We start from the raw sequence: 24,394 nt of genomic DNA on the forward strand, positions 1-24,394 counted from the left end.
GTATATGTATTCTTTGTTGCTGTCTAAATTATTTAAATTAGCTAAGTGAGAAAAACCTTAGTATAAAATGTAGTTTTTCTTTCAAGAGAAATTATGAAATGTTTCTGTTTTTTCAAATCATTGTTAAAGTCAGAATCCTTATTTTTCCTATATACCTTTAGCTGGTACGTGATAACGCAGATCTTCGCTGTGAGCTTCCTAAGCTGGAAAAGCGACTCAGAGCTACAGCTGAGAGAGTGAAAGCTTTGGAGTCGGCACTGAAAGAGGCCAAAGAAAATGCATCTCGTGATCGCAAGCGCTATCAGCAGGAAGTAGATCGTATAAAGGAAGCAGTCAGGTCAAAGAATATGGCCAGAAGAGGGCATTCTGCACAAATTGGTTAGTAGGACACAATAAAACCTTTAAACCAAAAAAAAAAAAAAAAACCTTTAAACCTTGCTTTGGTTTGAATATTTTTATTTACTTGAGAATGTAATCTGATTGATTTGTTATGTGATGTCACAGTGGTTTTTGTCTGTATTTTCTAATTTACCAGAGTGGCATTGTTGGGAATGCAGAGCATTGAGGAATAGCCACCTTAATTAACAGGACAAGGAGATAAATCAGAACTAGACAAGCAAGACTGGTCAGGTGTAGGAGCAGCTGTGTAGAGCGATGTTACGAAAGCAAGAAGAGACTTGCAAGAAAATGTCCTGCACGGTATTTCATGCTTTAATTGCTAGGCATTGATGCAGGAATAAGGTTTTTAAGAGGCTAAGGATTGTATAGGTCCTGGAGAAAAGGATGTAACTGAAAAAGAAAAAGAGAGATAGAGGGATTCACTGAGAAACAAGAAGGCAAAGAAAAACAAGACATTTGGGAATTTGTTGTAAATAAGAAAAGACACTTAACGAGTCATTGGGGTTGTGTGTTATTTGTTCTGAAGTCAGTGTTTGTTTTTCATCCCAGCTAAACCTATTCGTCCTGGGCAACATCCGGCAGCTTCTCCGGCTCATCCCAGTACAGTTCGTGGGGGAGGCGCACCTGTGCAGAACGGCCCGCCGGTGGCCGTGCGAGGCGGAGGAGGTGAGCAGGCGTGGCCTCACGCGGCGCCCTCGGGTCTGTGCTCTCTGGCTGGCTTCCGAGTCGCAGCTGTCCGTGGGGATGTTCAGCCGTTGGTGGCTAAGCAGTGCTTTGGATTCTCACAGTAGTGTTATGATTTCTTCATAATGTATGGGATTATAAAAGTAACTTAGCATGATTTCGTCTAGTTTTTTCATAGTTCAGATCATACTATATGTATATTCAAATTTGTGCTCTTACTGTTTTTAACGTAATATTGGGTCATTTTTCAAAGCTCTGGCTATTGTCTGATGAATATACCATGGTTTATAACTTTTACTGGACATTTAATTATGTCAGTTTTTCCATACTTGAAATTTTCCAAAATTGAAATTTCCATGTATGAAATCTGAAGTATGAAACATCTTTTTATACCTCCTCACTTTCAGATTATTTCCAGAAGATTCCCATAAGTGGAATTATGAGAAAATGAACATTTTTAAGACTCTTGACACATACTAACACACTGCTCTTCAGAAAGACTGCACCAAATTGTATTTAGCCAAGGACACTGCATTTTGTTGCATCTTGGCCAGTATTGAGTATTAATAGTTTTTAAGTTTCTAATTTAATAGGCTAAAATAAGCATCTCATTGATTTATTAATGAATTTGGATTTTTTCGTATATTTATTGGCCCACTTATATACGTATGTTTTTTATGAATTATTTCTGTGTCCTTTCCCATTTACCTGCTGTGAGTGGTTTTTCTAACTGATTTATGAGTTCTTGTTTGTTTCTTTCTAAATACAAGTAATATCTGTTCCCTGTAGGGGGATGAGGAATTTTCACAAAGATAATTATCAAGAAGATAAATGTCATCCAGAGACACCACCCAATATATTGTATATATCCTTCTGGAGCTTTCTTTACATATTATAACTTTTAAATTAGAAAGTTTGAAGTGTCTAGTAAACATTCTAATATAACATAGTACCAACATACTACGCTATTCTATATATGTTACTTTGTAGCCAGCTTTTTGTAACTTGGCAGTATATTCTGAACATATTCTTATACAGCATGACTGATTATAGCTGCCTAATATTTTATCATATGACAGGAACTCAGATTAAATTCTTCAGCAAATCCCAAGTGTGTAGGTGGTTTGGAAACTAAAAGCAGTAGATAACTCTGAGATAGGGACTGGCTTTGTTTCTAACAGTACTAAAGTCAGTTTATTTTAATCCTGCTTTTTACTTTGTCATTTTTGCATAACATTGGCTCTCAGTTTGAGTGGAAAATTATGCAATATTCTGGAGGAATCATATTTCCATAAATTTAATATAGTTTTTTGTCCACACGGTAGAGGATTGATACAGTGAAAAGAGTACAGATATTGGAGTCCCATCTAAGTTTGCATCCTGATTTTTCTACTTTTATGAGCTTGAGCAAGTTACTTTTTAACAGTTAATTTGTCTCGTTTTGACTCCTTTTAAAATTCTTTAAAAATTCTTAAGTGTAAAAGTAAATTACGGATTTATGACCTATTTAATGTATCTCTGAAATAAAACATTTTTCTACATACCACAATAACATTATCACACTTGACAAAACATTTCTAGTATTATACCAATCCATATTCAGATTTTTCTAATTATTTATTTGTGGTTAAGTCTTCTACAGCTGGTTTGTCTACACCAGGGAGTAACCCAGGACTGAGGTTTACATGCGGTTATTCCCCTTAAGTCTCTTGTAATCTAGAGTAACACCCCCCCTTTTCTAATGACACTGACTTACTGAATAGACTAGGCCAGTGTCCTTGAGCATATGCCTCCTCGGTTGTGTTCGGTTGTTTCTGTGTGTAGTTGCCTTGTTCCTCTATTCCCTGTTTATTAGAAGCATTTATTGGATTCTTTTAAACATGTTTACAGACTACACCGTGGGTGATACGTGTTTAATATTGTGTCACATCAGCAGACATTACAGGAGTTTTCCTGCCAATTAAGAGATGGCCTCTGTTTTTCCCCCTTTGGATTAATAACTTGTTGAGCCCCTTTACTAATAAAATGAAAGTCATTCTTGAGAATTACGCAAGTTAAGATGTCATTACCTAGTACAGCACGGGTGCTGAGTAGATGCAAGCTGCCTTTTCTGGAAGTGGAGCTGGGCAGTTTTCAAAAGATAATTATAAATACAAGTAAAAGTTTATCCGTTTTGGATATTGTCCTCACATTAAAATTCACATGTGAACTTTGAACTCCTATCTCATTTGCAGAGAGGATAGTCCATGGCCTTTGTTAAATATAGCTAGGTTTTAGCTTGAAAGTAGAATGCTGATCGCAGTGTCATGACAGCACTTAAGCACATGAGGGAGATGGCTAACCTGGCTAACCCAGGTTTTCAAGACTTGAAGTAACTATAAAAGTATAACCACTTACAGGTTTGTTTCATTGCTGGTCCAAAGGATAATGGTTATTATTTTTTAAAGTCTTGCATCGATCATTCTTAACCCATGATTGAGGAGTATATGATCTACATAAGTGATAAATTGTTGAAAAAATTAGATACTTTGTAGAGATTTTTAAATTATTTTTTAATTATTAAGAAAAACATTTCAAAACACTGGGTTTATTTTGGGAAAAGATGGCAATGTATGAATGATACTGATACTTTCAGTACCCAGTTTTACATGGCTGGTTCTTCTAACTGTGTAATGCTTTGGACAGGTGGAGGTTTTCTAATAAACACGGAGGCAAATAGGCAGCTGAACACGGGATGCCTCTAGGTGACACCTGCTGCTGGGGTTGTTTATTTTATATTATTTTATTGGCCACACCCGCTCGGCTTGCAGCTGCTTAGTTCCCAGACCAGGGATTGAACCCGGGGCACAGCAGTGAAAGCGCCAAGTCCTAAACACTGGACCGCCAGGGAAGTCCCTGGGATTGTTTATTTCACTGTCACTTTCCCCACCACATGGACCTCTTGCTTATCCCTACCCGACCCCGTTTTGTTTCTTACAGCTACCATGTGTGTAACATGGCTAGTTAGTTAGTGGTCCTTGGCTTCATGTCACTGCCACTGCCTACTGGCTGCCATTTTATTAATCATCTTTTTCTTTTTTAAAAAAATCTAACTTACATATCCGCTCACTCATAGCTCTTGCGGGGAGTAAAAACATGCAGGGTGACCTCCTTTCAATATTGTACTGTCCCTAAATGGCTCTGCTTAGGAGGCATATAAAAGGAAAAATTCAGTCATTTAATGTTGCCATCTTTTCAGTTTTGGGGAAAATGGTCAAAGCTGTTGGCTAAATGTTTTTAAACTCATTAGTATATTTTATTTAATTCTTTTCATGATTATCTCAAACACAAGTTTTGTATAAATAAAAATATTTTTCTCTGTGCTTTCTTCCATCTTCAGGTGTTAAAAGTAATTGAAGTATGAAGAGGACATTATATCAATGACTATAGCCTGTATCCCTTGGGAACTTTAGAATTATAACCTTTTTTTAGTGTATAAATTGTACCTGGCCTGTACAGCTGTTTCCTGCCCTCTCTTCTCGTAAACTCTGCTGCTTCCCAACACAACTAGAGTGCAATTTTGGTGTCTTAGAAGGGAAAAACGACAGTTTACAACTGTGGCCCTATTTATTACACAGTTTGTCTTTCATGTCTTAAATTTAGTCTTCACTGTGCCAACCTAACTGTGTCATACAGGACTGTGCTTTTTGTACTTGTTTTTTTGTGTTTATTTTTTAATCTCAGTTTAAGTTACCTAGCTGCTACTGCTTGTTGTTTTTCTTTTCTTATTAAAACAATATTTTAGGGGAAATGGAACCTTTAGATTAAATGTCTTAAATTTTACCACTTATAACACTACATGCCCACAAATTATATCAGGTCAGTACTGTACCTTAAAATCCCTTGAAATGACTTCGGAGTTAAAAATTATCTGTATCATCTCTGAAGTTTGCTTCTGAAAACTACTCTTTGAGCACTGAAACCTTTAAAACTGCCCAACTAGACATTTGAGACTGAGCAAGGCTACTTACTTATCTCATGAAACGACTGTTCTTGAATTATCCTGAATAGAAATACTTTACAATATCAAAAGCAAATCTTCTGCTTTTGTTTAAGAAGGAGAGTTTGGAAAAGGAATTTATTTCTGTTCTTCCCAGTGCTTTAATCCACATAGATTGATGGAATGGAAACACCCTGCTTTGTTTTGGTGAGCCCACTAATTAATAGAAGAATTGGATGGATAATGATTTGTCATCTTACTATAGTGAAGTGAACTAAGATATTACAGGATTAAACATAATTTTATATTGTTAGTACCGTATTGTTTGATCTAAATTTATAGCCTATGGAAATTGAGAAAAAATGTGGAAGGACAAGACAAATATATGGTAAATTTATAAATATATAGGTTAAATTTTGGTCTGAAATCCCTGAGGTTTTTTTACCTGGTACACTAAGTCATAACACTATAATTTATTTCTTGTTTAGTCTAGAAGTAGTAAATTATTTGCAAGTCACTAGCAATCCTCAAATAAATTATTTTGTTGGCAATAGCTGGTAATTTTGTTGTTAAGTGTACCTGTTCTTCTTCCTCAGATGATTAAACTAAGTCAGCAGTTTGTTTTAGAAGCTATAAAAGTTAACAGGGGAAGAGATTTCAATATGTGCTTCATCAGTTGGGGGTGGGTAACTGCAACTGTGTTAGCAGAAATTTGCAGAGAATGGGGATTTAAGGTTACTCAGAAGAGAAAGTTGGAAAGTTCTGTTAGGATCTGGGTGGCAGAATTAACTTTTCGAAAAAGTTTTATATACAGATATTTGTATTAAATTTGGAGCTGTAGTCAGAAGACTCAGATCATAATTGGCGTATTTTTCTATTTCCTTAACTGTTGCAATTTCCACTTTTATAATAGTTTTGATTTAAAAGATAAATTTATTTTTTTAACAGTCAAAAATCCTTGCTGTTACGATCTGCAACCTTACAAATGATTGTATTGTTTTTAGGAATGATCAAAAGAAACACTCCAAAAATTGAGATGAAACCTTATAGAGCAGCAAGATTGAAGCAGGGCAGTTCACTAAAAAAAAGTGCTACCACCTATTTGTGATGATAGTTTTCTAAATGGAGAAATGTTTGGCTGCATTCACATAGACATTTGTATTTTGTTTTCAAACGAAAGCTTGCTTTTTGGGCAATATTCTTAGATGAAGCAGAATTTTTTTTCTCTCTTTTGTCTGAATATGGTAGTTTCATTCTTATAAGATACATCATGGTATTGGTACTATGTAACAAACGATGAATTGTAACTAGCATGTGGTTCAGAGTATACAGTGCTAGGGTTTTTAAAATATCTTAATGGTTCTTTTCTATTTATAATTTCAAACTTTCACAAAATGTACAGAGAATTTCCTAAATTTGTTTTCACTGAACTGCTTTTGCTATGGTAGGTCATTAAACACAGCATTTACTCTTACAAATGAAAATTTCTGATCATTTGGAACATTGACACTTATTTCAATTTGCAGTGTCTTTTATTTTTGACTGACTATATTAATGTTCTTCTGAGTGGTATTGATAAATGGTTCAGAAGAGAAACTCAGTGAAATAAAAATATTTATTCATGGTGATCAATTAAATTATTTGCCTAATTTAAGAAAACTACTGTGCATAACTCTCAATTTGACAGGAGGTGATAGAAAAGAGTCTGAGTCCACCTGTGGAATGTGTTGGTTTCTTTTCAGTGCTTGAAGATACATTCAAAGATAATTGGTTTGGGAAGGCGCCATGTAATTATAGCTAACCTGCATGCTGTAAATGTCTTCTGTGTTCAAATAAAGAGGAAAACATTTTTTGGAATGTCATGACTTTCTTAAACTCAATTCAGTGACGTATTAGGTTGATTTTACATGACCAAGTGGCCTTCTTTCTTGACAAAACAGTGACTAATATGTCATTATATTCATGTGTACTTTGTCTCCTAATGTATTGCATACGCTTTGGACATCAAGTATTAAATATGTAGGCTGAAGAATTAAGAGCTAGAGATGAACCATCAGCCTCCCTTATGTTATTTTACATCAGTGTAGCCTGATACGTGATGAGGACACTTCACCGTGTTATTTTTCCCCCAAAACTATTAACCCCAGTCTGATCGTGAGAAAAACATCAAACTAACCAAATGGAGGGACATTCTACCAAATGCCTGACCAGTACTCTTCCGAAGTGTAAAGGTCGTGAAAAACCAGGAAGACAAGTCTGAGGAGACTTGGCAGCCGGACGCAGTGACGCAGGGCGGTGTCCTGGGTTGGACCCTGGAACAGTAGAAGGACATCGGGGAAAACTGGTGAAATCTGTTAGCAGTAGTGTGCCGGTTAATTTCCTAGTTCTGACAAAGGTGCAGTGGTGATGTGAGATGGTACATTAGGAGGGAGAGTATGAGGGTGACTCCCTGTATTACCTTTGCTACTTTTCTGTAAGTTAAAATCATTCTGAAATAAAAGGTTTATTTACTAATTTATAAGGCAGCAAGCCACAAAGAACAACAGAGGGAGACCACAAGCAGGAAAGCAAAACTCAGCAGACACCTGACTCAGCCAGCAGTGGGGAACGCCAGGGAGCAGCTCGGTATCCCCCCAGAGCACCCCTAAATGGTCATGAATGTGACCTCCGTACCTCTGGAAGTAGGAGTGGAAGGAGGCTGAAATAGGACTAGTCGAAAGTCTATCTAGACCTTTCCGTTTGACCCGCAGATCCCTTCTTCAACGCTGCACAGCTTGCCAGCTGCCCCTCTCACATCCCAGGGTGAGCCTGTGTATTCTCTCGGAAGGGTAAAGCAGAGGGTCTCCAGATGCAAGTGCTGGTGGCAGCTGAGGGTGGGGTGACGTGCTGGAAACGAGGAGTGCGCCCGTTAGCAGTGTCTCCCCTCATTGCCACAGCTCCCCTTTGGCGCTGCTAGGGGTTGAATTGTGTACCCTCAAACTTCCTGTGTTAAAGTCTCAGTCCTCAAGAATGTGACCTTCCTTGGAGGTAGGGCCTTTTCGGGCGTAATCAAGTTAAAGGTCCTCAGGGTGGCTCTTGCCAATGTGACTTGTGACATAAAAGAGAAATTTGACAGGTGCATGGAGGGAGACACAGGGAGAAGATGGCCATCTACAAGCCATGGAGAGACAAACAGTCCTCCCTTCATAGCCCTCTGACGGAGCCAACCCTGCCAACACCCTGGTTTGGGGCTTGTAGCCTCCAGAACTGTGAGACCATCCATTTCTACTGCCTCGCCTAGTCTGTGGTGCTTGCGTTCATCAGCCCGAGCAGACCAGTGTGATTGCCGACACTGGCAGCGAGCTGGGCCCTCTAAGCATTCCTCCTTTCTTTCCTTCGGTTTGCGTCTTGTTAATACCATCCAGTTGTCAGTGGTGTAAAGGGGGCCGGTGAGGGGCACCAGGCGTACACGGTCCCTTAGTGAGCAAAGAGCCCGGGCCACATGGCCACCTCTCCAGCAGCAGGTGGCCTCCCTCTGGGAGCCTGCCCTTCAGCCTCAGAGAGGAGCTTCCTGCCCACCTGATCTATGGTGGTGGGCGGGGGAAGGGCAGCCTTGGCCCACTAGGATCCAGTGAGGTGTTTCCTCCCCACCACCAGTCCCAGCCAGGGTCTCGACCTGGGCTGCCCGCACCCCAGAGGGATGCTTCCCGCTCACCTAGTGATTGGACCAGCTCTAGCCTGGGAAACCTAGCAAGCTTCATCATCCATTGGGCGGCAGCCATGCCTTTGCAATGAGATCCGAACCCCAGACATGGGGCAGGAGCCCCTTCCAAGTCTGTTCCTTCCCTGGGTACTCTCCCTTAGCCCTAGACTATTCTTGAAAGTTCTCTGTACCCATTTCTAGTTCATCCCCTCGGACCTGGCCTGATACAGAGGGTAATATGAACGTTTGCAGTCAGAATACTTAGAAGCCCAACCTTCTTCCATTGCTTGGTCACCTGAATGCTGGCAACCAGGCTTATGCTTTCCAGCCAGGAGATGAGAGGACTTCGGTGAAAAGTTTGACAACTGATACAAGGAGTACCCCAAGAAGCACAGTTTCAGAAATGCCACAGTCAACAGTCCTACTCCTGTGAACCAATTGCTTCCAGTCAGCTTCATCGTGTCCCCACCTTACATAGGTGCAGACAGCCAAGGATCACGAAGCATGTGAAGAAAGCCTTTACGATGACAGGATCAAAACAGAAAATAATTAATAATAATATGGAGGAAAGTGGAACTATGAAAGGGGAAGAAAACATTTTTAAAAACATACTAAATATGGGGCTTCTCTGGTGGCGCAGTGGTTGGGAGTCCGCCTGCCGATGCAGGGGACGCGGGTTCATGCCCCGGTCTGGGAGGATCCCACATGCCGCGGAGCGGCTGGGCCCGTGAGCCGTGGCCGCTGGGCCTGCGCGTCCGGAGCCTGTGCTCCGCAGCGGGAGAGGCCACAGGAGTGAGAGGCCCGCTTACCGCAAAAAAAACATACTAAATTTAATACCTTTCACTTCCACCTTGAAGAGCATGGGTATTAAAGTGCTAATATAATTACCTTCCCTAGTATATCTTTTTTACTTTTTCTTATGTATAAAAAACAACTAAAAACATGCACGGTTTGTGAGGAAATGACAAATTTCAGAAAATTCAGAATCTGAATACACTCTATACATAGCTTCTAGATAAAGACACAAAATTACCAGATACTCAGAGGCCCCCTGGGCCCATTCTAGTGACTCCCCTTAAGGTTTAATATTGTTCTGGTATCTAACAAAAAGATCACTTTACCTGTATTTTATATAAATGTTATGACACAGTATAACCACTTTTGGATTGGGCTTTTTTATTCCTTATGTTGTCTGTGAATATACCTATATGCTTGCCTGTTGTGATCATGCATTGCCACTGTTGCATAGGATTCCATAGTGTAAACATTTAACAATTTATCCCAATGTGTATTACAATATGAGTGATTTTCAGTTTGTGTCTATTGAGAATAGCACTGGTATATAAATTCTAGAACTTGGGGGGGAAAAAAAAACCTAATAGTAAGAGCCTCAAGATTTTGACATAGTGAAAAAAGAGTTTGTCTCCACTAAACAAAACAAAAAACCAAGGGGTCATAAGAAAGAAATACTGAGAAAACAAAAAAGCCTTGAAAATAGAAACAATAGGAAGGTTAGAAGATGAAGTTGAGAAAGTTGCCGACAAAGTCATACACACAAAAAAGTCAGAGGGCTTCCCTGGTGGTGCAGTGGTTAAGAATCCGCCTGCCAATGCAGGGGATACGGGTTTGAGCCCTGGTCCAGGAAGATCCAACATGCTGCGCAGCAGCTAAGCCCATGCACCACAACTACTGAGCCTGTGCTCTAGAGCCCACAAGCCACAACTACTGAGCCTGCACTCTAGAGCCCATGAGCCAGAACTACTGAGCCCGCGAGCCACAACTACTGAAGCCCGTGCACCGAGAGCCCATGCTCCGCAACAAGAGAAGCCACTGCAATGAGAAGCCCACGCACCACAACGAAGAGTAGCCCCCACTCGTCACAACTAGAGAAAGACCAAATGCAGCCAAAAATAATTAATTTAAAAAACAATAAAATAAATGGTCATTTAAAAAAAAAAAGTTGGAAAATAGGAAAGAAATTAGAAGACCACAACACAAGACTTCAGGTCTGAATAAGTTAAATAAGAAAATGTAACTGAAGGCCATCTGTTGCCAATGCCCAGAACAGTGGATAAAAATAGAACCACACTAAGGCACAGTACAAAGAAAACCATAAAAAAAAAAAAAAAAAAAAAAAAATTTCGTACAAAGGTCTGAGAATCTGAATGTATCAAACAACACTGGAAATTAGAAGAAAATGGATCAGTACCCTCAAAATTCTGAGGGAAGGTGATCTCAAACCTCAGTTGGTATAAAGGTAGGTAAAATAAGGTTTTCAAACACACAAGTTCTCAAAAAATGTACTTCTTATGTATCATTTATTGGGAAGCTATTGCTCAACCAAGTGAGAAATTAAACTAAGAAAGAGGAAGATGTGGGACATACAAAAGAAGACCAACAAAAGAAGGGAAGCACCAAGGTGACAGCATCAAAAGCAACCTGTCCAGATGGGAGTCCATCAGTCAGAAGACTGCCAGAGATATGTTTCCAAGACAAATCAGAGTGATTGATGTGTGAAGATTTTGAGAAAAAAATTTATATAACTGAAGATCAGTTAGGGTTGACTAAATGGTACATAAAACACTAAGGGAAAAAAGAATTACTGAGGGACTTCCCTGGTGGTGCAGTGGTTAAGAATCCACCTGCCAGTGCAGGGGACACGGGTTCGAGCCCTGGTCCGGGAAGATCCCACATGCCGCGGAGCAACTAAGCCCGTGCGCCACAACTACTGAGCCCGCGTGCCACAACTACTGAAGCCTGCGTGCCTAGAGCCCGTGCTCTGCAACAAGAGAAGCCACTGCCATGAGAAGCCCGCACACCGCAACAAAGAGCAGTCTCCACTCGCTGCAACTAGAGAAAGCCTGTGCGTAGCAACGAAGACCCAACGCAGCCATAAATAAATAAATAAATTGATTTGTTTTTTTAAAAAAAGAATTACTTATTCAAAAAAGAATCCGGGGGTGGTGGTGCTGTGATGAATTGGGAGATTGGGATTGACATATATACACTAATATGTATAAAACAGATAACTAATAAGAACCTGCTGTATAAAAAACTAAATAAAATTTAAATGATAAAGCAGAAAAAAAAAGACTCCTAAATATAACCCAAAAAAGTAGACTCACAGATATAGAGAACAAACTAGTGGTTACCATTGTGGGGGTGGGAGGCACAAACCTATGGGTATGAGATAGATTCACGGATGTGTTGTACAACATGGGGAATACAGCCGATATTTTGTAATAACTGTAAATGAGAAGTAACATTTAAAAATTGTATTAAAATTTTTTAAAATAAGTGCCAAAAAAAAAAGAATCCTAAGATAAGCAAGAGAGGAAAAGTCACCATAGTATATTACATGACTCAGCTGTGATTGGCACATTTCATCGTAGTAGTAATGGAAACATGGATTGGTAACTAAACTTACAACATGACCTTATTAAGAGGAAGAGGGGTTGTGTCTATGTGTTGATGGTGATGAAAGAGGGTTCAATCCTCATCTTCCACAGAATAAGACAACTGGCTCCACTTAACCATGACTAATCAATAAGTAGCAGAGATTTGGAGATGAAACAAAATGACAGTGGCTGCTTCTGGAGAGTGGGAAAGAGGTGAAGTGGGGCAGGGGACCGCTGTTTTGTTTGGGGTAGAAGGAACCACTGTTTTTGAAACAAGTTTTCTAGAGCGTGTTTGACTTTTCAGGGCTCAGTTTGTATCCTGTTGTAGGGTGGCTCTCCGAGGATGGCTTCAGAAGCATGTCCCCGGTTCTTGACCCAACCTAGAATTAATTCAACTTGCCCATTTGCAGAAAAACACTTGAAAACCTCGAGGTGACCCTTAGGCCTTTTGTTCTGTAATTCTGAGATGCCAAGTAATCTGGTCTAGAGTTATAACATCTGGTGCTTGCTTCAGCAGTCCACATGCTAAAAATTAGAACAAAACAACAAAGATTAAGTAACATTGCCCCTGCACAAGGATAACACACAAATTCGTGGAGCTGTTGCCTACTTTTAATTAAATGTCCTCTGCGTTCAAAAATATATATATATATGTAGATCACATCTGAAAGGTTTGTTTATTTTAAATTAAGTCTGCAGGGACTTCCGTGGTAGTGCAGTGGTTAAGCCTCTGCGCCCCCAAGGCAGGGGGCCCAGGTTTGGTCCCTGGTTGGGGAACTAGATCCCACATGCATGCCGCAACTAAGAGTTTGCATGCTGCAAAAGAAAGAAAGAAATTAAGCCTTCATAATCACTGACTTTATGTGGAAATAAATACACAGGTCTCTCAAGCTGAAGTAAGCAGTTCTCGAAAGTACTTTTTTCTTTTTTTTTTGGCCGCACAGTGCTGCTTGCGGGATCTCAGTTCCCCGACCAGGGATTGAACCCGGGCCTCAGCAGTGAAAGCACCGAGTCCTAACCACTGGACCGCCAGGGAATTCCCAGAAAGTACTTCTTTCTTCATTAAATGAATGCTTCCAAATTTTGAAGATTTAGAAGAGAAGTGGATTTTTTTTAATTGTGCTAAAAGGCACATAAAATAAAATTTACCATCTTAAGCTTTTTTAAGTGTGTTGGAAGAAAAGTGTTTGCTTTGGGGGTTTGTGTGTGTGTGTGTACACAGAAATTAGCTCAGGACTGGAAGTATTTGTGTCATGATCTACACCAAAATATTTATTCAATGTTCTTCAGTTCATATTAGCTTGATGGAATGATGTTATTAACGTTATAAACTTTCAGATGTTTCCACTGTAGGTAAACTCAGAACTGAGGACAACTATTTAAAATATTCAAGAAATTAACCATTTGTTCACCCACTGAACAGTCAAGAGCCACTGGAAATGAAAAATCAGAATTTACTGTAAGTAAATCTGAGAAATCCCAAATAAGCGCCCATTGTTTCTTGAGAGACAGACATCACTAGTATGAGCTCCAGGAAACACCCACGTTACCATCTCAGATATATTCTTTTCTTGCCGAATAAAAAGTTAGGCACACAGCTTTTCTATACAATAAGTGGAATTGTGCACAGCCGCCCTGCATACCGCTCTGAAAATGAACTTTTGTTTTATGCAAATGCAGGAGAATTAGAATGAACAAAAGGCACACATTTTAAGGCTGAGAACATTCAACTGAAAATGAAAAACGGATTTTTCTTCTGATAGAAAACCAGCTGGAAAAATTTTGCAGCAGGCCGGTTGGGGGCAGACCTGAGGCCTCTCAGCAGTCCCCTCTTTGCAAGGCGGCTGCCCACTGGCAACGACTTTCTAAATGCCCCATCGGGGGTCCCGAGGTGGCCCCTCTGCAGGAATAAACAGGAAGAGGCGGGGCCCTCTCTCTGGTCCCCCCGCCCCGTGGGGGGGGTGATGAGGGCCAGCTCCTCCCCGCACCCACTGCTGGAACTACCTGCTCACCCCAAGGTCCAAGCCGCCTGCTGGACAGCGGGGCCCACAGAGGTCTGACGGGGCTGGGACACTGCTGCAGACCCCTTCTTTTTTTAATTTATGTAATTGAAGTATAGCTGATTTACAGTGTTGTGTTAATTTCTGCTGTACAGCAAAGTGACCCCATTATACATATATATATTCTTTTTCATATTCTTTTCCATTATGGTTTATCACAGGGTATTGAATATAGTTCCCTGTGCTCTACAGTAGGACCTTGTTTATCCATTCTCTCTCTATAATAGTTTGCATCTGCTCACCCCAACCTCCCACTCCATCCCTTCCCCACCCCCCTCCCCCTTGGCCACCACCAGGCTGTGCTCTATGTCTGTGAGTCTGTTTCCATTTCATAGATAGGTTCATTTGTGTCATGTTTTAGATTCCACATATAGGTGATATCATATGACGTTTGTCTCTGTCTGACTTACTTCACTCAGTATGATCATCTTTAGGTCCATCCGCGTTTCTGCTTCAGACCCTTTAAGAGGACTTTCACAGGAGAGGAAGGAGGGCTGGAGACCCCTGCTTCGGAGCCTGATGAAAGGATGCTTGGTTATTCAGGAATGTTGAGGTCCTGGTTCCTGAGCCTGGACACAGAGGCAACCATCAGAGAGCCTTGCTACTCTGCCCGCCACACACACTCCAGGGTCTGTTTTCACTCTGCTGTCTAACAATCGCTCCATTGAGAACTCTGCGGCTGGCAGCTCCACTGCCATGTCTTCACGGCTGCAGCCTTGGGCCCAGCCCAGAACGAGGGCACCTCTGCCCTGTCCAATTCACGCTTTCTTTGCCACTCTTCCCTCTGTCCCTTTCCCCCAAGAACCCCATCCATTCCTCGGATTTAGATGTTCCCATCACTCTTCTGGCAGAACATGCCTTCTGACGTGTACCCTCATGACTTTAAATATTATCTATATGCTGATAAATCCAAAATCTGCTTTTCCAAGCCTAATTGCTCCCATAAATTCCTAACTCATGTATCCAAATGCTTACAGGCCATTTGCACTTAAAGACCCCACAGGCACGTGCACTTCAACACGTCCAAAGTGAACTGAAAAAACCCCTGGCGTCATGTGCGTAAAGTCCACAATTGCTTACTTGAAATCCTTGGGGACAAATGTTCTATGGAATTTTAAGTTCTTCAGAATTTAGAAAAGATAATACATAGTATATATATAACAGCACCAGTGAGGTCTAGGCCAGTACCATGGAATCAAACATGATTTTTCTCTTCAGCAAAATGTACCACTATTCACATTAGCGGAATATGCAAAGGCTGAAAAGTGTCATGTCAGTTGAAGTCATGTTTTATTATCAAAAGAGTTGCACCAAACTCACAAAAAACTTAATTTTCAGAGCCTCTTAGCTATTGGAGTTGTGAATAAGTGATTATTGAACTTTGTCACATATGACATTAAAGGGCTAATATCCCTAATATACACAGAGCTCTTAGAAATTAACAAGAAAAAGAAAGATGAAAACCCAGGAAGAAAATGGACCAAGGAGGGGACTTCCCTGGTGGTGCAGTGGTTAAGACTGCACTCCCAATGCAGGGGGCCCTGGTTCGATCCCTGGTCAGGGAAGTAGATCCTACATGCATGCTGCAACTAAGAGTTCACATGCCACAGACTTCCCTGGTGGCACAGTGGTTAAGAATCCACCTGCCAATGCAGGGGACATGGGTTCGAGCCCTGGTCCAGGAAGATCCCACATGCTGCAGAGCAACTAAGCCCGTGCACCACAACTAGAGCCTGCACTCTAGAACCCGTGAGCCACAACTACTGAAGCCCGCGCACCTAGAGCCCATGCTCTGCAACAAGAGAAGCCACCGCAATGAGAACCCTGCACACTGCAATGAAGAGTAGCCCCTGCTCGACGCAACTAGAGAAAGCCCGCATGCAACAACAAAGACCCAATGCAGCCCAAAAATAAATAAATAAAATAAATAAATAATTTTAAAAAATGAGTTAATACGCCATAACTAAGACCCGGCGCAACCAAATAAGTAAATAGATAATTAAATATTTAAAAAAAAAAGAAAAGAAAATGGACCGAGGACATGAATAGACCATTCAAAGATAACATTTTTAAATGTTCAACCATACTAATTGCAAGTTGCAAAGAAATGCAGCTTTTTGCAATAGGAAGATGTTTTCTGCTTATCAGATGAGCATGGATGAAAAATAAGTTAGCAAAAGTATAGAGAAGTAGGCACTCACATATATTAGTGAGTTGATATTTGGGAAAACCTTAGGACACTTGCCTAGTAAACATACAGCAAGCTTTATATAAATGTTAAATAAATATTGCTGGAAGTTTTTATTGATACAAACTTTTGCAAGACAACTTATCAAAAATCGACATCTATTAAAAATTTATATGTCTATGTCCTAGTCTCCAGAACTTCCAGTTCTAAGAATTTATTCTACCAAAATACACCAATGTGCAAAGATACATTGTGTAGAAAGATGTTCACTGAATCACTGCAGTGATGAAATTTGGAAACAACACCCCATATTCAGTGGTGTGTTTCTTCTGCTCGACAGACTGATAGGAAGATCTCAGCATCATATTCAGACACAGTAATATCCAGAGGAAGAAGACAGTGTCTTCCTGTGACTCTCTTTTAAGAGTGGAAAAACTTTTCCCAGAAGCTTCCCAGCAGACTTTCTCTTCCATCCACTGGACAGACCTGGGCTACATGAACATTCCCAGGCCAAAGGGAATGGCATTACTCTATCTTGGGACCCATTTAGGCTCTTAAGAATTAATAAGAACCCCAAAGAGCTTTCTTTTCCCCTTCGGTTAGCTAAAATGTTTTATTTTTAATTTAATTTTTATTCTATATTGGAGTATATTTTATTTACAGTGTTGTGTTTGTTTCAGGTGTACAGCATAGTGATTCAGTTATACATGTACATATATCCATTCTTCTTCACATATGGCAGAAATCACATATGACCTCTTAACAGATTCTTTTGCCTGATCCTGTATGTATTTACCTACTTTTGGTCATAAGAACATAAATATTATCTTATTGCACCAACCCCAGTGTATTAGTTATCTATTGCTGTTTACCAAATTGCCCCCAGATTCAGTGGCTTATAGATTAAAATGTCGATCTTTCCGTTTTTGTGGGTCAGGAATCCGGGCACAGCTGAGCTGAGTTGCATGAAGTTGCAGGCGAGCTGACGGCCAGGTCTGGGATCTCATCTAAAGACTGGACCTGGGCGGGGTGGGGGGTGGGGGGAGGAGCCACTTCCAAGCTCACACACCTGGCTATTATCAGTCTCAGGAAATTGGCTTCCAAGCTCTCTCAGCTGGGCCTCTCCATGGGGCTGACTCACAACATGGTCGCCGGCTTCCCCAAGTGAACCAGGCAAGAGAGAGCTGGCAAGAGAGCGTCCAAGATGGAACCTGCAGTCCTTTGTCACCTAATCTCTGCATCGAGGCCATCGCCTCTGCCATGCTGTCTTCTCTAGAAGTGAGTCACTAAGTCTAGCCCACGTGGAAGGGAGGCGGGGATCAGAGGGGGATGATTTCAGAGGCTCCTGCCGCGACCAGAATCAGCCTATGATGACCTTGTGGAGAGGAAGTAGCGAGTTGCGCTGTTATTTTTGTCTGCTTACTGTCTATTTGGGAAAAGACCTCTTCCTCTTCCTCAGTCTGTGTGGCTCTGGAGACCGAAAGCTCCCCTCACCCTGGCTCTTTGGGGGGTGGGCAACTTTGTGGCCGGAGGGAGTGATTCAAGGATGAGCCTTTCAGAGCCTTTTTCAGGAACTGACAGGGGTGCCGGGAGAAACAGGGTCTCCTAAGCTCACAGGTGCTGTGAAACATGGAAAACTGGAATTCTTCTGGCTTCTATGTCTATATATAGGACTCCTTTGCTCCATGTGAAAAAATTCTTAGTAAAACAGAGCTGAGAGGAGCAGGGTGAGTGAAACACACCAAATCCTCGTAACATCTCCGCCCCTCCGTGCCCAGCTTCGCCTGAAGTCAGGCTTAACTTTTCTTTTTGAAGTTAGTTTTGAATTGGGTTTTCATCACTTACAACAGCAATAGAAAAATGGTTCTAACATATGTTAGAACCATTTGGGACCCCATCAGTAACATGGAGGGGGTCCCAAATACTCTATCTCCCCTTAATAAAACCATCATAGCAGTACCTTTTGTGGAATTATCTAAATACTTACAGTATATTTAAAATTTTCAACCTTATCAGCATAATGCTTGGAAAGTCAAGCTCCATGTTTTTCCTATTGTGTGAACCATTTCCTTTATTCACCTTAAATTTACTTTTCTCAGGATTCAGGAAATGTCTTCTTGTTCCATTTAAGTTCCCTAAGAGCAGGGAGAAATGCCTTCTTAATTATTATTTCCTGTCCAACTTGTAGCGCAATAGCTGGCCACATAGCAGATCCTCAGTAAGTGTTCAACGAATGAATGAGTAAACGAATCTTTTAAGTATCCTTGAGGTTACTGTTCCCTAAGTTCAAGACGTAACTTTTGCCCATATGAAGACCAGTTCAACATTTTCACGTTAACTTCAGGTTATTCCTATATACTTAGGCTTTTCATAATCACTGCTCCAAATAATTCACGAAAGCATTAAGCAAGACTAATCATAGGAGAATGCCAGTGTTTACACTTCTTCCCGCAAGAAATGCCCTAAATCCTAAACCATTGTTCTCATCCCTAGGCAACTTCCCTCTACGTCACCCCAGTCTCCATTACACCACGATGACTCAATTTTTAAAATAGCCTTTTGTGTGGAACTTTGTGAAAGGCTTTTTGAAAATCTTAATAGATGCCATTCATGGCTTTTGTCCATACACATATGCACCTCCTACAAGAGCTTTATTAGATCGATGGGGCCTGATTTCCTCTTGGAAAACCATGCATTCCCTCCAGCTCCTTCCTTGCCTCCCCCAGGTGAATTGGTGTACGATTGTCTTTGGGGGAGAAGGGCTCAGATCTTCTCTGTGGGTCTGCTTTGACGGGTCCTTGATCCTTGTCAGGTATTGTAGAATCATGTAAGGTGGAGAATGTCAAAATCAAACTCTCCTAAAAAGGGATGAATAACTATGGTTAAGTTAGCATGTTGAGGTCAGAAACAGGGCTATAGGGACTCAGGTGTGGTCAATATGGGCAGAAAAAAGGAAGTTAGTTTAGAAATATAGGAAGTTGGTGGTTGCCAGTAGAGGGTCAGGAATGTCTCAGGTCCTTTAGGAATTTGATAGTGTCGTTGGTTTCCCCTTTCTTCATGCTTCCATCCTGCCTTGGAAAATGTTCCTTCTCAGTCATTCCCTGGAGGCTCTTTTTGTCTCTTTAATGTGGTTGTTCTCCAGGTTCTGTCCTTGGTTTTATTGTCCCTCCCTCTAATGTTCTCCATGGACAATGTCATGTCCTCCCTTGGAGTTAGGTTGTCTATTTATTCTATAGACTGATAGAAATGTAAGTCATAACAACAATACATAGATGTGTAAATTTCAGGCACGCACTTCTTCTCTGAGCTTCAGGTAAGTCTATTCACCTGCCTAGTGGACATTTCCATGTCGATAGCCCATAGATGCTCCAAACCTGTGTCAAAAACCAAAGAACATCTTAACATGTCCAAAATCAAATGCATTATCTCTATATAATTTAAGGCCTTTTTTTTTTCCCCTTGGCCACACTGCACGGCTTGTGGGATCTTAGTTCCCTGACCAAGGATTGAACCCATGCCCCTGCAGTAGAAGTGTGGAGTCCTAACCACTGGACCACCAGGGAATTCCCGAGGCCTTTTTCATTATAGGTGACCAAAAACAAACAAACAAACAACAACAACAAAAAGAAACCCACCATGTTTCATGGAGTCTAAGGAGAATCGGAACAGGATAGCAGCACAGCTAGGATCAGAAAGACCTGGAACCAGGACCTAAAATCCCGATGATTTCTCTCTCCAAATTATACCTCTACATTCCCCCATGGATCTGTTTCATAGCTCCCCTTGATGCAGACTAAATTCTTCTGCTTCTCCATCTACCTGGTGGGAAACAGAGAAGATTTCCATTTTGCCTGCTTCAGTCATACAGAGCAAGACTGACCTGATTCTTTCTGGGTCTTCAGTTCAAAATCCCAAAGAAGAAAGTCATTGGCCTGGCCAGGGCCAAGGTATCCGCCCATCAATCAATCAACTTTGGCCTCACATACAGGGTTACAATGTACACAATTTGAAGCTGTGCTGTAGTTCACTGATGCTCTGCTCATTTTGAGTTCAACCTTTTTTCTCTGTTTCATTCTGGAAAGTTTCTATTACTATGCATTTCTACTCTTTTCTTCACTTGTGTCTTAATCTGCTACTAATCCCATCCAGCATATTTTTCACTGGAGATATAATATTTTTTGTGTCTAGAAGTTGCTTGGTTTTTTACTTTATTCCATTTCTCTACTTAATGAGCTTAATCTTTTGTTTAGATCCGTAAGCGTATGGAATGTATAACCATATATAATTATTAATATAACAGCTGTTTTAATGTCTTTGTCCACTGATTCTTTGTCTAAGTTGATGTCTCTGTCATCTCTGGGTCTGCTTCTATGGATTTCGCTTTTTCTCCTCATTATTCAGCGTACTTTCCCGCTTGTTTCCATGCCTGGTCATTTGCCACTGGAGGCCAGATGTTGTGAATTTTACCGTCTTAGGTGCTGGATATCTTTCTATTCCCATAAATGTCTTCTTGAGCTTTATTCTGGGAAGCAGTTAAATGACTTGGAAACAGTTCAATCGTTTCAATGCTTCTCTTAAACTTTGTCAGGCAGGATGAGAACAGCCTTTATTCTGGAGCTCATTCTGCCCTTCCACTGAGGCAATGCTCTTACGCATACTCTACCTGATGCCCTGTGAATTACAAGGTTCTTCCTTCCAAGATTATTCCCTCTGACCCTACCCTTGAGTAGCTTCCCCGCACTCAGGTGCAGATCAGTACTCACCTGAAGACTTTCGGGGATCCTGTGCAGGTCTCTGGGGCTCTGTCCCTGGGCCGTGCTCCCCGCCCTGTGATGCTGCCTGAGATCTCCATGCCAGGACCTCCCCAGACACCCAGGCTCCACACTGGCTCCCGTTCTCTAAGGTGCCCCCTGGAGACGCTCCGGGCAGGAAGCTGAGACAATCACGGCACTCATCTCATTTGTCTGCCCCCTCTCAGGGACCATTGTCCTCTGCTGCCTGGTATGCAGTGTCTGAAAACACTTGTTTTCTGCATTTTTCCTCCTTTGGAAATTGTTTCAGAGGGAGGAGGGTAAAGCCAGTCGCTGTCACTCCATCTTGGCCAGAAGTAGAAATCCAGTTGAACTTTTGGAACTATTTGCAGCTTCTAAAAGCTCTGGGCTCTTGGGACTTCCCTGGTGGTCCAGTGGTTAAGACTCCACACTTCCACTTCAGGTGGCACAGGTTCAATCCCTGGTCGGGGAACTGAGATCCCACATGCTGTGCAGCGCAGCCCAAACAAGTAAAAAAATAAAAGATAAAACTCTGGGCTCTTGAATGTCTGTGCACTTTTATGTCCGCTTGAAATGTCCTTCCTTTCCACCCTGTCTGCCTGGGAAGACTCAGTTCTGGCATTAGCTCCTCCCAAACCTTCCGAGTGCCCTGACGCCTGCACGAGCATCCTTCCTCTGTGCTCCACGACATCATTCGCACACCATGCAGGCTGGTCCCCTCAATGAATTCCAAGCCCTGTGTGCACAGATCAGAGCTAATTCATCTTTGTAGCTTGGAATTTAACACAACAGGTGCTCAACATATGCTTGGTGAAAGGAATTGAAAACTGTATATAATTACACCCAAACAGAGAACAATCTTCGCTGTTTATTTCACAGTATTTTATAAGCTGTTACCTGCAAAAATGGGCTATCACTTAAACATTCCTCTATTCTGAAGTTCTGATATTACATGTCTTTGAGTCAAGTGTGTCATTAGCAAAGTTCTCAGCCATCAGACTGAGGCGATTCTCCAACAGAGTAGTTTACTTAGAAGCGTATCTCTCAAGCCCTCCTACTGAGGAGGGTGGCAGACGGCTGGCATATGTCTGTGCATTTGGTTTGTTGCTTTTGTTGAACATGAGATATTTTCAGTGTGTCACAGATTTTGAAAAACGGCTTGTGTATTTACAGCCCACGCTGAGCAGACTGCAACCGCAAACTCCAAGCGAACAACCTCATCATTTGCTTCTTCATGTGGTGAAACACTTCCTTGACTCAAATCAAAGTCACACCACCATCTCTAGCAGGGCTTTAGAGCCTATGGAGGTGCAGTGGACACTCAGTGGAAATAGATGCTAAAGTTTGACATTAGATTTGTTGGGAGTTAGACCTCTGAGATCCCATCATGTGTCCTTCCTGGACTACACATGTTCTTGTATGGTAAAATCCCCCCACATCTCCCTTCCCAGACCTCTAGCACACTGTGTAGTTTGAGCTTAAACCTACTTGAGGCCTCAGTGCTTTCTTTTTTAACCTAAATAAAAAATTTACCGGGGGAACTTCCCTGGTGGCGCAGTGGTTAAGAATCTGCCTGCCAATGCAGGGGGACACAGGTTCGATCCCTGGTCCGGGAAGATCCCACATGCCACGGAGCAACTAAGCCTGTGGGCCACAACTACTGAGCCCACGTGCCACAACTACTGAAGCCCGTGCGCCTACAGCCCGTGCTCCACAACAAGAAAAGCCACCGTAATGAGAACCCTGCGCACATCAACAAAGAGTAGCCCCCGCTCGCCGCAACTAGAGAAAGCCTGTGCGCAGCAAGAAAGACCCAACACAGCCAAAAATAAATTAAAAAAAAAAATTACTGGGACTTCTCTGGCGGTCCAGTGGTAAAGGCCTCATGCTTCCACTGCAGGGGGCGAGGGTTCAATCCCTGGTGGGGGAACTAAGATCCCACATGCTGCACAGCGTGGCCACAAAACAAAACAAAACAAAATTTACCTGAAAAATAACTGACATAAATAGGACATGTTAACTGTAAAAGAAACAAAATATGTGTATGAGCAAGTAAATAATAATCACCTATCATCACACCACTCAGAGTGTATTATATATCACATATTATATATCACAAAGTGTATAATATGTGTTTTTTTAAAATTTTATTTATTTATTTATTTTTGGTTGTGTTGCGTCTTCATTGCTGTACACGTGCTTTCTCTAGTTGCGGCGAGCGGGGGCTACTCTTTGTTGCGGTGTACGGGCTTCTCATTGCACTGGCTTCCCTCATTGTGGAGCACAGGCTCTAGGCACATGGGCTTCAGTAGTTGCAGCACGCGGGCTCAGTAGTTGTGGCCCACAGGCTTAGTTGCTCCGCGGCATGTGGGATCTTCCCGGGCCAGGGATCGAACCCATGTCCCCCGCGTTGGCAGGCGGATTCTCAACCACTGCGCCACCGGGGAAGCCCTATAATATGTATCTTACATCATACCTGCTATTTTGTAAATTGTAATCTCCTCCCACCCTGTATCTTTCCAAGTCAACTAATATCTTTTCTAATTCTCCAAAGCAGTAAAATTTAAAACAAAGTCTTCTACAAACATTACTTTTTGTTATGTGCCCTCTCTCTTTCTCTCTGGAGTATCTGCATTTTAATTAAAAACTCTTCATTTGCAGCAACATGGATAGACCTAGAGATTATCATATTAAGTGAAGTAAGTCAGACAACGACAAATATCATATGATATCACTTATATGTGGAATCTAAAAAAAGGATACAAATGAACTTATTTACAACAGAGAAATAGTCTCACGAACTATAGAAACAAACTTATGCTTAGTTACCAAAGGGGAAGGGGGGCAGGGATAAATTAGGAGTTTGGGATTAACATGTACACACTACTATATATAAAATGGATAATCAACTAGGACCCACTGTATAGCACAGGGAACTCTACAGTAAGTCCCCTACATTTGAACGAGTTCTGATCCGAGAGCGTGTTCGTTTAAGTCCAACAAAGTTAGCCTCGGTACCCAGTTAACACAATCAGCTCTGTAGTACTGTACTGTAATAGGTTTAGAATAATTTTCACACAAATTGAACATAAAAAACAAACAAACACAAAAATAAGGAAAACATTTTTAATCTTACAGTACTGTACCTTGAAAAGCACAGCAGTCCATTACAACGGCTGGTGTCCAGGGGCTGGCATCGAGTGAACAGGCAAGAAGAGTTACTGACTGGAGG

General features: G+C 41.5%; 1 protein-coding gene and 1 pseudogene across 1 annotated transcript in view; both read left to right on the forward strand.

Annotated features, from left to right (window-relative positions):
• The window catches only part of KIF5B (kinesin family member 5B), a 44,082-nt gene extending 37,163 nt beyond the window's left edge, over positions 1-6,919 (forward strand). Inside the window, exons 24-26 of the mRNA XM_027121999.1 lie at positions 162-378; positions 949-1,065; positions 4,463-6,919. Of these exons, the coding sequence (XP_026977800.1) occupies positions 162-378; positions 949-1,065; positions 4,463-4,479 (351 nt within the window). The 3' untranslated portion in view covers positions 4,480-6,919. The remainder of the gene's footprint in view (positions 1-161; positions 379-948; positions 1,066-4,462) is intronic.
• A 5,724-nt stretch (positions 6,920-12,643) lies between these two features.
• On the forward strand, positions 12,644-12,756 carry LOC113628468 (uncharacterized; annotated as a pseudogene).
• Positions 12,757-24,394: the final 11,638 nt, after the last annotated feature.

This window comes from Aethalodelphis obliquidens, unplaced genomic scaffold, assembly GCF_003676395.1.
Source record: "Aethalodelphis obliquidens isolate GAN/ISIS:26980383/991018 unplaced genomic scaffold, ASM367639v1 scaffold23, whole genome shotgun sequence".
NCBI classification, from domain to species: domain Eukaryota; kingdom Metazoa; phylum Chordata; class Mammalia; order Artiodactyla; family Delphinidae; genus Aethalodelphis; species Aethalodelphis obliquidens.